Source organism: Mycteria americana, chromosome Z, assembly GCF_035582795.1.
Source record: "Mycteria americana isolate JAX WOST 10 ecotype Jacksonville Zoo and Gardens chromosome Z, USCA_MyAme_1.0, whole genome shotgun sequence".
NCBI lineage: Eukaryota > Metazoa > Chordata > Aves > Ciconiiformes > Ciconiidae > Mycteria > Mycteria americana.
This window is the reverse complement of record NC_134396.1, coordinates 24,346,872-24,362,301: the sequence shown is the minus strand read 5'-3', so window position 1 is coordinate 24,362,301 and position 15,430 is coordinate 24,346,872. Positions and strand designations below refer to the sequence as shown.

Here is a 15,430-nt window from a genome sequence, read left to right as displayed (position 1 = left end):
TCTCTTTTCAAAATGGAGAAATAGAGTTCTTCTCCTGTAAAAAGCCAAGTCAATACCAGAAGGGAAAATATTCTCAGGCTTCCAGGACAGTAATAAATTACAGCCATCTAAAAATAACTGTTTTCTAACAAAATTTCATGTTAGTGAGTTATGCTTTACAATTTATTTTTCCTATGACATAGCTCAGTTACATCTTGGCATAATTCTGTTACACATTTATTTTCCTAGACCCAAACTCAGCATTCTTTCCTTACAGGGTTACCCAGTATACTCCTTACCAACCTGAGGTCTCCCAGGGCAGGCTGGAGAGCCTGCTAAATTACCAGACTATGGTGTGCGATATCACAGGAATGGATGTGGCTAACGCATCTTTGCTGGATGAGGGGACAGCTGCTGCAGAAGCCATGCAATTATGTCACAGGTACTATATTTAAATGTATGGTTAAGTCACAGCAGGAAGGGATTTTGGAGTTTGAAAGGCATCTCTCCTGCGTAGGCATGGATAGGTGAGTGGGTTGAAGTTGAGTGTGGCCTTTTCAAAGCCATTTAGTGATCTGTGAGCGGATCACTAAACAACTATAACCCATGTTATTAAGCCCCCAGAGAAGTTCCCAGTGTTGATGTGAATGTTTAACTTGGACACCTAAGGCCTTAAGAAACCTAAGGACCTAGAGACCAGGGGAAAGTCTAGAGCAAGAAAGACTTACCCTTGGTGGAGGAGGGTCAGGTTAGAGAATACTTAAGCAAACCAGGCATACACAAGTCTGTGGGCCCTGATGTGATGCACCCATGAGTGCTGAGGGAGCTGCTGATGTCATTGCGAGGCCACTCTTGATTATCTCTGGACAATCATGGCGACTGGGAGAGGTGCCTCAGCACTGGAGGAAAGCAAATGTCACTCCTATCTTCAGGAAGGGCAGGAATGAGGATGCAGGGAAGTACCAGCCGGTCAGCCTCACCTCAGTCCCTCGAAGATGATGGAACAACTGCTAGTCCTGGAAACCATTTTGAGGCATGTGAAGGACAAGAAGGTGATCAGAAGTCACCAGCATGGATTCACACAGGGGAGGTCATGCTTGACCAACCTGATAACTTTCTACAATTAAAATGGCTGGCTTGGTTTGATGAGGGGAGAGCAGTGGGTATGGTCGAGCAATGGGTATCATCTACCTTAACGGTCCCCTGTAAATCCTCACTGAGAAGCTGAAGAAGTATGGGCTGGATGAGGCAAAGGTGAGGTGGACTGAAAACTGGCTGAATGGCTGGGCCCAGAGGGTGGTGATCAGTGACATGAAGTCTAGTTGGAGGCCAGTTTTTAATGGTGTACCCCAGGGGCAACACTGAGTCCAATTAATGATCTGGATGATGAGGCAGAGTGTATCCTCAGCAAGCTTGCTCATGATGCAAAACTGGGAGGAGCAGCTGATACACTAGAAGGGTTGTGCTGACATCCAGAGGAACCTTGACAGGCTGGAGAAATGGGCTGACAGGAACCTCATGAAGCTCAACAAGGGGAAGTACAAAGTCCTGCACCTGGGGTGGAACAACCCCAGGCATATGGGGTACATGCTGGGGGCTGGCAGGCTGGAAAGCAGCTTTGCAGAAAAGGCCTTTGGGTGTCCTGGGGGACACCAAGTTGAATACAAGCCAGCGACATGCTCTGGTGGCAAAGAAGGCGAATGGTACCCTGGGCTGCATTAGGAGAAGTGTTGCCAACAGGACAATAGAGGTGATCCTTGCCCTCTCCTCGGCACTGTTGAGGCCACACCTGGAGTGCTGTGTCCAGTTCTGGGCTCCCCAGTACAAAAGAGACACGGACCTACTGGAGAGACTCTAGTTGCCCTGCCCATGGTACTAGCCCAGACACACACCTGCTCCAGCTGATACCACCATAGACACATGGGCCCCTGTGGCTGAGGTGCTGCTCCAGTTGCTGGCACTGAATTCCACTCACTCCAGTCACTCCAGTTGCTGCACCATGGACGTGTGGATCCTCCATGGTCTGACTGCAGTTGCTGGCACCCAGATAGCCATATACACCCACCCCCCCACCCACCCCCAGAATACGGCATCCCCTTACCCGTGAAAAGAATCAGAAAGGAGTTTAACAAGAAGAGAGAACAGACTGCACTAGTTGGGTGCAAGTGCATCAACCAGCAAGTACTTATGTATGACTGGCCCTGTTTACCCCCTTACCCCTCTATTTTCTTACACTTGTTCCTCCCAGAATCACGTAGCTGTATCCCTTTTCTCCTAAACATCTCATAACAAGCCCTTGCAATCCCAAAATGCTCTTCCCCTGCATCCCATAATGTCCCCTCAGGGGGGGCCCAGACAGTGTGTCTGTCTGGGTTAATTAATTAATTAGAGTTCCCACCTGCCTTGGGGCCTCTGTTCTCCTCTGTGCTCATGGAGATGGGTGGCTGATGGGCTGGTATCTCCTGTGATGGGCCTGGGAGCAGCAGGGACAGGGTGTTATTGGGGCTCCCCCACCTGCCATTGCCTCTCTGTGGGGGTGCAGAGGAGCTTCTATCACATAACCTAACAGTCTGTGGCATGAATTTCTTGTGTCCGTGAACACTGAAGATGTGAATTGTTTTTTTCCACTAGTGGGTAACAGGAGCTTTAAAAACCAGTGAAGTACGTCAGTCCTAAGTTGCTAAAAGTAAAACTGTTACTGGTATATCCAAATTTACTTTCAGGGATCTGTATTGTAGGGGCATTTGAAAGGGATCTGCAAATCAAATGAAATCTGAGATGATTGAAGGTGACTGTAGGACTGTGTATCAGGAAGGTGATTACACAGCAGAGACTGTGTTGTAACTATTCAGTTGTTCAAAGCATCGGTCTGACATAAAATCACATTTACCAGAGAAAACTAGGCTATTGTCTTAGTCTCTGTTTTACTGCTTTGATGGCTCATGTTTGGTTATCCAGGGCAACACTGAAAATCTTTATTAAAGACCACAGTTGTATTCCTTTAAAAGAGTATGTGTGTGTGGAGGCATTCCTGCAGCTTCTTAAATTGGCTCCTTGTTCTGTTTCATAATCTGTTCTAATTTTTGTCACATATGAATCTCATTTGAGTGTCTGAAATGAACTTTCTTATTTTAAATGGACCAGAACCTTCATTCAATCTTACGCTTAATTTGGTTATGATAACCAAAATTTACAACTGCCTTTTAAGTTAGGAAAACTCAGATTTAGAAAACAATTAATCTTATTTCCATGGAACACAATATATTCTTGATATGTAACCCATCTTTTTTTCCTTTTCTTTTTAACAGGCACAACAAAAGAAGGAAGTTCTACGTAGATGCCCGATGCCACCCTCAAACTATAGCAGTGGTCCAAACTAGAGCAAAGTAATGTTTTTCTCCATTTTCCACGATAACTTTTCACTTAAATTGAATCATTTTTCATCTGTGCCTCTTCACCATATACCCAACATTTTTGGAATATAGGATTATGATTTCTTTGCAAAATAGAAGCAGAAATATGTTAACATTTGGCATTGCTTCTACTTTTCCATTCAAATACAACTGCAAAGTAATTAAAGATGTTTAAAAAGAGACTAAACATCAGATAAAAAGAAGATATTTAATTTTCCCTTAAGTTGGTTGCACAAATATGTACATTTGGTTATTGAATTCAGTCTGGTCATTTTTTTTAACTAGGAAATGAATTACACTAGATAGCAAAACTTCTCTTTTAATGAAAGCTAAATCCATTTCAAGTTTAAGTTTAAAGTAGCCATCTTCTAAAAATATTACTTGGTTCTCAAAGTTAAACATGCTAAAGCAGCAAAATGTTGGTATCAGGTAGCTTATGCATCCTCTGCTCTGCTTTGATCCATATTTCTGATGATGATATCGAATGCAATTATTCGTCAGTACTATATACTGTGACATGAAACTTTCTCAATGTTTAGCGCTGCAAAGCAGGTTCAACTCCCTGTATGTTAAAGAAAAAAGTCATATATAAGTCCATGAAAACATCATATTAAGTATCATTCCAAGGCAGGAAGTGGTTTGAATATGTTGTCTTCTGCATGTTTTTGTTTTCCAGTTATACAGGTGTTATTACTGAGCTCAAATTACCCCATGAGATGGATTTCAGTGGAAAGGATGTCAGTGGAGTATTATTTCAGTATCCGGACACTGAAGGAAAGGTGGAAGACTTCTCTGAACTTGTTGAAAGAGCTCATCAGAACGGGGTAAAGTAAATTTTATTGGTCTCACAGATTTCCATCTGATGCATCGAACATGTTACATGCAATACCATCTAAAGTATTACTCTTCGGCTCCGTGCAATTGATGACCATTACAACCATTACATCCATTGCACCTCAGCTCTGTGCAAGTGATACGGAACTGTTTGAAGCTATATCTTGTTCAGACTTAGCTCCCATGCAAACACCGTTCCTTCAGAAAAGAGGCTGACTGCTCTGTGCACTTCTGTTCTCAGACTCTCACCTGCTGCGCTTCTGATCTTCTGGCTCTCTGTATTCTGAAGCCTCCTGGAGAGTTTGGGGTAGATGTTGTCCTGGGTAACTCCCAGAGGTTTGGCGTGCCGCTCTGCTACGGGGGACCCCACGCGGCGTTCTTTGCTGTCAAGGAAAATCTAGTGAGAATGATGCCGGGCCGAATGGTGGGCGTTACAAGGTAAGGGCTCCCTTGGCCATTAGTGTCTTCAGGGAAAATCGAAATAAAACACATTATGACCATCTTGTGCAGCCTTTATGAATAACAGCTGATCACAGTGTTGTACCAAACACGTTTTTTCTTGAAAACTGGGAGAATAAAAGTTGCCTTAAATTTTTAGGAAGCAAGCTTAAAGAATTGCATTTGTGTGGAATGAAGCTGTGAACTGTCTATAGTGCTTACTGCAATGTGGGATGAAGAGGTAACCGAAACAGCAGAGAGGATTAATTGTGATGGCATGAGGCTTTGCAAGCTAACTTATTCTGCTTGTTCTGTACCGTTACACCTTTTTCTCTGACATCCAGTCATTAAAAACATAAATGGGAAGAAACAGAAAATTCAGTGAAGCTCCCAAATAATCAAGAAGGAACTTAATCTAGTTCAAATTTTAGTCAAGCTTAAACAAAGCAGAGAAATAGTGTTCAAAAACTTACCTCTAATTCTTGTTATTGGTGACATATTTTGAAATTCGACAAGATGTCTAACTGGGAATAGTAGAAATACAAAGTAACTGTTACTGGAAAGACTGCATATCTTTGGCACAGAAGCTATTCAGAAGTACTTCAGTAACCAAAATACCTAATGACATTTAACAGTTATCAATGAGATTAGAAATATTTCATTTGTTTAGTAATATGCCTTCAAATATATTTTTAATCATCTTGCTTATTCTAAGGGCATCCTTAGGCTTTACTTATAGTTCTGAAGTCTGATCGCCAATTCAGATTTTGATCAGAAGTCTGGTACAATTTTTTACAAAAGAACAGTAATTGTATTTATCAAGTTCATGCTGCTGCTACTCTGTGACTACACCTAGTTTAATATTTTAATATCTACTTTCATCTTTCTGCATCTCAAGAAAGTAGTAAAAGAAAATGTTAAAATGGAAAAAGCTACGGTACTTTCTCAACGTAGCTTTCTGCCATGGATTTTTTTTAAGTTTTTGATCACAGAATCACAGAATGATTGAGGTTGGAAGGGATCTCTGGAGGTCATCTGGTCCAACATCCCTGCTCAGGCAGGGTGACCTGCAGGCAGTTGCCCAGGACCGTGTCCAGATGTCTTTCGAAGATCTCCAAGGAAGGAGACACCACAGTTTCTCTGGGCAACCTGTGCCAGTGCTCAGGCACCCTCACAGTGAAAAAGTGTTTCCTCATGTTCAGGAGGAACCTCTTGTGTTTCAGTTTGTGCCCGTTGCCTCTGGTCCTGTCACTGGGCACTGCTGATAAAAGCCTGGCTCTGTCCTCTTTGCATCCTCCCTTCAGGTATTTATATGCATTGATGAGGTCCTCCCTGAGCCTTCTGTTCTCCAGGCTGAACTGTCCCAGCTCTCTCAGCCTTTCCTCATAGGAGAGATGGCCCAGTCCTTTCAACATCTTTGTGGCCCTTCACTGGACTCTCTCCAGTACTTCCATATCTCTCTTGTTCTCAGGAGCCCAGAACTGGACACAGCACTCCAGGTGTGGCCTCACCAGTGCTGAGGAGAGGGCAGGGATCACCTCCCTTGACTTGTTGGCACCTCCTTTGCCTAATGCAGCCCGGGATACCATTTGCCTTTGCTGCATGGGCATATTGCTGGCTCATGTTCAACTTGGTGTCCCCCAGGACCCCCAGGGTCTTTTCTGGCAAGCTGCTTTCCAGCTATGTGGCTCCCAGCATGTACTGGTGCATGGGGTCCTTCACCAGGTGTAGCACTTTGCACTTCCCCTTACTGAACTTCATGAGGTTCCTGTCAGCCCATTTCTCCAGCCTGTCAAGGTCCCTCTGGATGGACTGATGATAAACTAAGCTGTATAGTTAAAATCCCCAAACAACTGCCAGAGTAAAAGTTATTTAAATATCATACAACTGGTGTGCAAGTACTTGAGGCAAGTAGTCTAGCTATTCAAACCCCCACGTATGTGTGTGCATATATATATATATATATATTTATATATGTGTGTACGTAGTTTGTCTGTTTCTTTTTGTGGCTGTTCTGAAAGCTTTTATAATTTTAAAGGATATTAGATTGGCTCTTACCTCTCTACTTTTAACATGTTAGGAACCCTACAAAAGGACCTCTTAAAGCATGGATTGGTCAGAGCCCTTTCAGTTATCTCATACAACCTTGTTGGACGGGTTATTTTTATACATAAACTCAACATGCTCTTACTTGACATCATTAGAAAAGATGCTGCTTTCTCAGTGTTTGTTCAAATTAAGTTTGGGGTTACTATTGAGTTAAAACAGTTGCAATAATCTGTGGCATTTTAAGGCAAATACCAAGTTTTGGTGTAGTATGCTTAGAAAACTCACTGTGTGCTCTACCTGACTGGACTCATTTGCCAGCCATGATGTAAATAGAACTCTAGAGACTTTAGTCTCACTCTGTTTGATATCATAGCTGTCCTGACTTATGCTTTATTCCCTCCAGCACCTTTCCGTCTCTGAGGATAGATAACTAGTTTCAGGTTAGCATGTGTAGAGCCCAATGCCTTAAATTACTGTAATTTTAAAGTAACAGAAGCAACATTTTCGCTTGTGACTTAGAGATGCAAATGGAAAGGAAGTGTACCGACTTGCTTTGCAAACACGAGAGCAGCATATCAGGAGGGATAAAGCTACCAGCAACATCTGCACAGCACAGGTAACTTGTCATGCTTTACTCTCAGCGGTAGAAAGGAACAAGTTAAACCATAAAATTATAGTCCTGACATCATAGTGATTTGAGTTAGCTTTGCTTTTGAGAGTTTTTACTAGATAAATTAAGAACATTGAAATATTCTGGTGTTTGTGCATTTGTTTTGAGTCCTTTGAAAAATGGAACCCTGCTTGAAAAGAGGGTATTAATATCTGTTTCCTTTAATAAAGACTTTAGCCCTGAATTCATGCAATGTCATGAGTCCGTCTGTCTCATAGGGTGAACACCACTGAGTAGTGCTGTGTTTGTTATGAATGAGACAGATTTCTTAATAAAACAGAAGGGAATTCTAATGATCTGAAATTGCCCACTCAAGGCAAAAAAACATCAATTTTTAAATTCTAAAACTACTTTTCAAATTGTCACGACATATTTTTGTCTATGTTTGATGCAAAAATATTGCATTGCCAAATAGCTATCTTTACAGGAAAATACCATGATTAAGTAAGTAATTATCCAAAATAGTTATCTTCAGCATGCCTCCACAGACCTTCAGCCAGACAAAGTTTGTAATTTTTTCTGCTCCTATCAATGCTTTGCTCATGTTCTTAATGTTGTGCCAGATTTTGAGGAGGGATTATTAATATTAAAATGAGCTCAATTACTTAGTATTCATGAGATATTCCATACATGTTTTGTACCAATCCTAAACAATGAGTTTCCTATGGGACTAGCTTTACCTGAGAGTCTTCAAACGTCTTTGTTGCAGTAGTTGAATTTAAGTTCATGTTAATTGCTGACACACTTACATTTCAAAGGGCATTGAATTCATTATCAGTGCTTACAGTTTCATAAAAGTGTTTTGCCTTTCCCACCTTTTATTTTGTAGGCAACACGTAATCAAGTATAAGATCAGCTGAGTATATGAGGTTGTCCCTGGGTACTAAAGAAACTTTCCGCTAAACTAACATGAAGTAATCTTTGATGATGATGATGATGATGATAATAATAATAATAATAATAATAATAATAATAATAATAATGTAGTAAACTGTATTTGGATCCTAGGCTCTTCTGGCTAACATGGCAGCCATGTTTGGAGTATACCATGGGTCTGATGGATTAAGGCATATTGCAAGACGGGTGCACAATGCTACTCTAATCTTGGCTGAAGGTGAGTATTTAATGTTTGCAAAAACTGTTCTTAAATCCTTACACCTTCTCAAGTCCTTACACCTTCTTAAATAATACATCTTCTTAAATAAACTTATGGGGTTTTTTTGCCAGCTGGTATGTGTTGTGTCAACTCTAGAGAGAACATTTTAATACAAAATTCATAGCTAATGTTTTTGTGTACTTCTCATAATGACATCCAAGAATTAGGTATGTGTGTGATATGAGCTTGCAAGCATTACTTCTGTTTCCTTGGGAAACTAACAGAAGTCTACACAGCAAGTTTCTAGATAAGATTCAAATGCTGTTTTCCAGCTGCAAGCTCTGTACTTCACTTACTGGACTATGCTAGTTTACACACAGGAATCTGCACAGAGTATTAATAACATAGCAAAAAAAAAGTAATAAATGAGATTAAAGAAATAGGAACATTTCAATTAAGTTGGGTGGAGTATCATACCTGCTGTAAGCACTGAAATCCCAAAGGTTAACAGCTGACCGAAAGCACAGAATCTGTAGCAGAAAACAATGATTGCAGCTGGACTGTGTGGTCTGGTAGGTTTTTTTCACTGGCATGACTATCATTGCTGTCAGAAGGAGCTATGCAGAACTGGAATGCTGGGAATTGAGGAATAACTGCCACAATTATCCATGCTTTATTTGCCAGCTTAGCTGGAAGACCTTTTGCTGCTGCACTAAGACTCTAAACTTTGTTATGGCAAGCTCCATGACAATTAATATCCATTTATATAACAAAATTCTTTTTTACAGTCTTGTGATTTTGTCCTTATTGTATTCATATACCAGTTCTGCTACTGTATATATTACAAATCTATGTATCAGAATAATCTTCCCTAGACTCAATCTGCATTATTAATTAAGTGTGAATCTGATTTAGATACATTTCATGTGTAGTGACATTTCACTAAAAAGCTGGTGATTTTGCTGCTCTGTACACAAGCGGAATATTTTGCTGTATTACGTAAAAGCATTTACTTACGAGATTGATAGTGTTGTTATGTAAGTAGTGTGTAAGCAAGCAATACAGTATTCAGCTAATAGAATTAACTTAATGTTTTTTATAGGTCTCAGGCGAGCTGGTCATAAACTACATCATGATCTGTTCTTTGATACCTTGACGATCACGTGTGGATGCTCAGTCAAAGAGGTTTTGGACAGGGCAGCTCTTAGAAAGATAAATTTTCGGATTTATACTGATGGCAGAGTAAGCAACTCCCTAAACCTTTCAGAAATTTTGTAGCATGACTTTTTCTGCATTAAGTTTCTAGTCATTACATGTGCTAAACAGAACAAAATTATTTAAGACTTTTTGTAATTTGCTCAGATATATCAGTCAACTATAAAAATAATATAACGAGTGAAGTTGTTAAGTGATGTACTGAACATCCAGAAATAATAATTTTATTTTCGTTTTATGCCTACTTAAAAAGATTATCTAATTGTTTCATGTTAAATATGCCACTAAGGGCTCGAGTGTAGAGACTGTAAAACCTAATGATGAAATGCAAAGTGACTTCCAGAATTCAGGTCCTGTGGCAGTGTTTAAAGACAGATTGAAATCGAAACCACATTTTGGTAGGCACTAAAGACTTTTGGCAAAGTCTAATATGGTCAGTAAAATGGGATGAGGGGAGGGGGCAGTCTGGCAAAATGGGCAGTTTTCTTATTAAATGAAAAACACTTAGAAACATCAGAAGTAAGGTCACAAGTCTTGAAGCTTGTGAGCCATCTGGTTTGGATGATTTAGCAGGGGAAAGGTAGGAATTGGAAAATTTTATATAAATAAAATAAATTTATGTATCTATTTCATAAAGTGAAGTGACATTTACATATTGTTGGGTAGATTGATTTTTTTCTTTTTTTTTCCTCCTGTGTTTCTGGAATGTTTTTTTCTTGACCAGAACAAATATACTATGCCTCTGGAATTAAGAGCTTTGAGTAATTACTGTTGCTTTTATCCATAGCTTGGAGTATCACTTGATGAAACTGTAAATGAGAAAGACCTAGATGACATATTATGGATTTTTGGTTGCGAGTCTTCCGCTGTAAGTAGACAATAGATCATACGGATTAAATTATCTGAATGGTTCAGAAGTTTAGTGAAAAACAAAACTGCTCTTGGGACAGTGGGTGTCTGTATTGATGACCATCTGTTAAATACTGAGAATTTCAGGTTCTCTATTAAAGAAAGAGGCAGTCTGAGCTAACAATGATTTATGTAACCGAGTAGTGCCATCTTTTGATTGTGACACTTAGTCCTTTCGGTCAGCTGGGACACCTTGCGTTTAGGCTGTTACTTGTTTTGTGAGGCTTAGGACGTGGTGGTCAATTATTTCTCTCCCACTGGAATTTGTGTTGCGTGTCATTAGTAATTAGCAGCAATACTTCCAAGACGAGGACTACTGAGACATCTGTACCCAGTTTTAATATAATGCTGTTGTCATGCTAGATATATACAGGTATGTATGCTAATAAAGTTTTTTTTTTTACCTAAAGAGCTGATTAAATCTTGAGGTAAGCTGGTAGTACAAGCTAGTTCTGATGGAAATTGACTGTGAAAAGAGGAATTTCCATGCAAGTATTTAACTCCATGTTTCTTTGTGTCAAAGGAGCTAATTGCTGAGGGTATGGGCGAGGAAACCAAAGGCATCCTTAGCACCCCATTTAAGAGAACTTCCAAATTCTTGACACATCAGGTTTTCAACAGGTTTGTGAAATTGCTGTATATCTGATATTTTAATGGAATCTGAAAGTATCTCCTTTCAAAAGTGGTACTGGAGTCAGTTGAGAACAGTTGTGTAGCTATATTCACACAGTCACTCGTTACTCTGAAATAATCTATTTAGTAGCATTTTTAGGTATCTTTCACATTTTAAATGAGCAAAGCAATACTCATGGTCACATGGGGGGATGTGTTTTTCCATTAATCTGCTACATTGTACAAGCTATTATTTGAGGATGTAGTATCAGCAGACTTACTAGAGCCCTTATATTCCATATTTACTGATCGCATTTCTGAATGAATGATAATAGGCATTTTTCATCCACATTGCTATTAGCAAGCATAAAGTACTGATTTGGAAAGAAGTACCTAGTATATATTAAAAATTATCCTCAGTCTTAATTCTTTTTTTATGGCTTTTCCTATGTTAGAGCACAGATCAACCAGCTGGTATAGCTAATCTGCTTGCTTTAACACCACATTTTGTGTTCTCCAGCTATCACTCTGAGACAAATATCGTGCGGTACATGAAAAGATTAGAAAACAAAGATATTTCCCTTGTTCACAGCATGATTCCTTTGGTAGGTATTTACCAAACAGAGAAAAAATTAGGTACTTACATACATATTTATATATTTCAATAAATACTGACAAATGTGTTTGTATTTTTAGGGGTCCTGCACAATGAAGCTGAATAGTTCAGCTGAACTTACAGTAAGTTGCAATAATACTGTCTTACTTGAGACCCACATGAGAAAACTATCTAGCCAGTGGCATTGTAGAGAAGTAAAGGTTTTGGTCTAGTACTCCAGCTGAGGAGGCAGTTTCAGAAGTAGCTAAAGTCATCAGCTCCCTTTTCCGCTATGAAGAAAGCTCCAAAAAGCACAGTGGGAGTGCAAAAACAGCAGGAGAGTGAGTGGCTTTGGAGACTCCATTCTGAAAAAAAAAAAGAAAATAATTTTTGGAATTAGATATCACATTCCTGTTCCCTCATGCAGTGTTGCAGTACCTAACTTCTATCTGCTTTACAAATCTGACAGTCAAGTCCTCAGAAATATGGAAGGAGTCAGGTGGCACTGGCAATTCATGCTTCTTTCAATAGCAGTTTGCTATTTCTTAGGGTAGCACTCCTTTTCCCCAGGTGAGGAGCTGGAGTCCCTGGATATCTTCATTTTTCTAGTTGGTAGCAAATGAAGCAGAGCCTTAGCCAGGCTGTTTGGGTACCAAATGACTTTCTGACTGAATGAGATTTCTCTGCTCTCTCCCTATTTGCTTCTTGCATTGATCTTCCACTAGGTTTCCTTTGTCCCCTTTCTCTCACCGCCTTCTCTATGTCTTCTCCCTTCACTGTTTTCTGTCTTGTGTATTCCCTTCTAATTAAAACGGATAGCAACAAAACTGTGTGAAACAAACTGTTACGTACTATTCCACACAACTCCTCTCTGTTTGCCCTGTGATCCCACAGCTTTAGTAGGTGACCTAGAAGGCAAAACTTAAGGATTTTTAATCATCTCCTGAATGTTAAAAAAAATGATACTGGAAATCATAGAATCATAGAATATTTTAGGTTGGAAAAGACCTTCAAGATCATCGAGTCCAACTGTTAACCTAGCACTGCCAAGTCCACCATGTCCCTAACCACCACATCTATATGTCTTTTAAATACCTCCAGGGATGGTGACCCAACCACTTCTCTGGGCAGCCTGTTCCAGTGCTTGACAGTCCTTTCAGTGAAGTAAAATTTCCTAATATCCAGTCTAAACCTCCCCTGGTGCAACTTGAGGCCATTTCCTCTTGTCCTATCACTTGTTACTTGGGAGAAGAGACCGACCCCCACCTCTCTACAACCTCCTTTCAGGCAGTTGTAGAGAGCGATAAGGTCTCCCCTCAGCCTCCTTTTCTCCAGGCTAAACAACCCCAGTTCCCTCAGCCGCTCCTCATAAGACTTCTGCTCCAGACCCTTCACCAGCTTCGTTGCCCTTCTCTGCACACGCTCCAGCACCTCAATGTCTCTCTTGTAGTGAGGGGCCCAAAACTGAACACAGGATTCAAGGTGCGGCCTCACCAGTGCCGAGTACAGGGGCACAATCACTTCCCCAGTCCTGCTGGCCATGCTATTTTTGATACAAGCCAGGATGCCATTGGCCTTCTTGGCTACCTGGGCACACTGCTGGCTCGTATTCAGGTGGCTGTCAACCAACACTCCCAGGTTCTTCTCTGCTGGACAGCTTTCCAGCCACTCTTCCCCAAGCCTGTAGCGTTGCATGGGGTTGTTGTGACCCAAGTGCAGGACCTTGCACTTGGCTTTGTTGAACCTCATCCAGTTGACCTCGGCCCATGGATCCAGCCTGTCAAGGTCCCTCTGTAGAGCCTTCCTACCCTCAAGCAGATCAACACTCCTGCCCAACTTGGTGTCATCTGGAAACTTACTGAGGGTGTACCCAATCCCCTCGTCCAGATCATTGATAAAGTTATTAAACAGATCTGGTCCCAACACAGAGCCCTGGGGAACACCGCTTGTGACCGGCCGCCAACTGGAGTAAACTCCATTCACCACCACTCTTTGGGCCTGGCCATCCAGCCAGTTTTTTACCCAGCAAAGAGTACACCCATCCAAGCCATGAGCAGCCAGTTTCTCCAGGAGAATGCTGTGGGAAACCGTGTCAAAGGCTTTACTAAATTCCAGGTAGACAACATCCACAGCCTTTCCCTCACCCATGAAGCAGGTCACCTTGTCATAGAAGGAGATCAGTTTGGCCAAGCAGGACCTGCCTTTCATAAACCCATGCTGACTGGGCCTGAGCCCCTGGTTGACCTGTACGTGCCGCATGATGGCACTCAAGATGAGCTGCTCTGTAACCTTCCCTGGCACCGAGGTCAGCCTGACAGGCCTGTAGTTCCCTGGATCCTCCTTCCACCCTGTCCTGTAGATGGGCATCACATTTGCTACCCTCCAGTCACCTGGGACCTCCCTCATTAGCCAGGACAAGATGGATAAATGATGGAACATCACTTATCAGGACAACAGGATAAATGATGGAAAGTGGCTTGGTGAGCACTTCCACCTGCTCCCTCAGTACCCTTGCGTGGATCCCATCCAGCCCCCTAGACTTGTGAGTGTCTAAGTGGTGTAGCAGGTCACTCACCATTTCCCCTTGCATTATGGGGGCTTCATTCTGCTCTGTAAAGAAGGCATTAAGTACCTCAGCCTTTTCCTCATCCTTTGTCACTATGTTTGCCCACCCCCCCCCCCCCCCCCCCGCATCCAATAAAGGATGGAGATTCTCCTTAGCCCTCCTTTTGTTGCTAATGTATTTATAGAAACATTTTTTATTGTCTTTTATGGCAGTAGCCAGATTAAGTTCTAGCTGGGCTTTGGTCCTTCTAATTTTCTGCCTGCATAACCTCACAACATTATTGTAGTCCTCCTGAGTTGCCTGCCCCTCCTTCCAAAGGTCATAAACTCTCCAAAGCTCTGTGTTCAGCCAGGCTGCATCCTGGGAACTTGGGAACTTGTCTTGCTGCACAAGAAACGTTTGATTTTTATTTGGGCACAGGGCAGCTTCTTTCCTTCATAGAGTTTAACAACAAAACAGAGTTGTCTGCAGGATTTTTGCACATGCTTTTTTTTTTTCTTTTTTTAATAGCCTATTTCATGGAAAGAATTTGCCAACATCCACCCTTTTGTGCCCCTGGAGCAAGCTCAAGGGTATCAGCAGCTTTTCAAGGATTTAGAGAAGGACCTCTGTGAGATTACTGGCTATGACAAAATCTCCTTCCAACCAAACAGGTACGAAATTTTTTCTGAACATTTGCTCCTTAACATGATTCCAAAAACTTACCTCTAAAGAAAATGTGCAAGCCAAAGAAGTTTCTAAAATTAAATTTGACAAAGGGAAGCCTTGAATAAAAGGTTATGAAAACAAGATTTGTTTTTTCAAAACTGCAGAACCTTATTTTGTCTCATCTCTTCTAAAAGTTTAATGATTTGGTCTTTTCTATTCTTTTAATCTTTTTTCCCATGTTTTTCTCTCTATGAAGGCTGGTTTCTCCACCATTGCTTGCTTAAAATGGTGATGTTACTGATATCCTCCTATGACCTAAATTAAAGATTTGAAATAGGAATAAGCTGTATGAACTGGCAACTATATAATTGTTGAAACTGATATTTGATGCACTAGGTAATACTAG

At 41.1% G+C, this 15,430-nt stretch overlaps 1 protein-coding gene across 1 annotated transcript in view; it reads left to right on the top strand.

The window, feature by feature from the left end:
* The window catches only part of GLDC (glycine decarboxylase), a 46,901-nt gene that overhangs the window by 13,283 nt on the left and 18,188 nt on the right, over window positions 1–15,430 (top strand). The window contains exons 4-15 of the mRNA XM_075527196.1: window positions 257–421; window positions 3,288–3,365; window positions 4,069–4,216; window positions 4,468–4,664; window positions 7,233–7,329; window positions 8,392–8,497; window positions 9,582–9,721; window positions 10,482–10,562; window positions 11,127–11,224; window positions 11,736–11,820; window positions 11,912–11,953; window positions 14,887–15,029. Of these exons, the coding sequence (XP_075383311.1) occupies window positions 257–421; window positions 3,288–3,365; window positions 4,069–4,216; window positions 4,468–4,664; window positions 7,233–7,329; window positions 8,392–8,497; window positions 9,582–9,721; window positions 10,482–10,562; window positions 11,127–11,224; window positions 11,736–11,820; window positions 11,912–11,953; window positions 14,887–15,029 (1,380 nt within the window). The remainder of the gene's footprint in view (window positions 1–256; window positions 422–3,287; window positions 3,366–4,068; window positions 4,217–4,467; window positions 4,665–7,232; window positions 7,330–8,391; window positions 8,498–9,581; window positions 9,722–10,481; window positions 10,563–11,126; window positions 11,225–11,735; window positions 11,821–11,911; window positions 11,954–14,886; window positions 15,030–15,430) is intronic.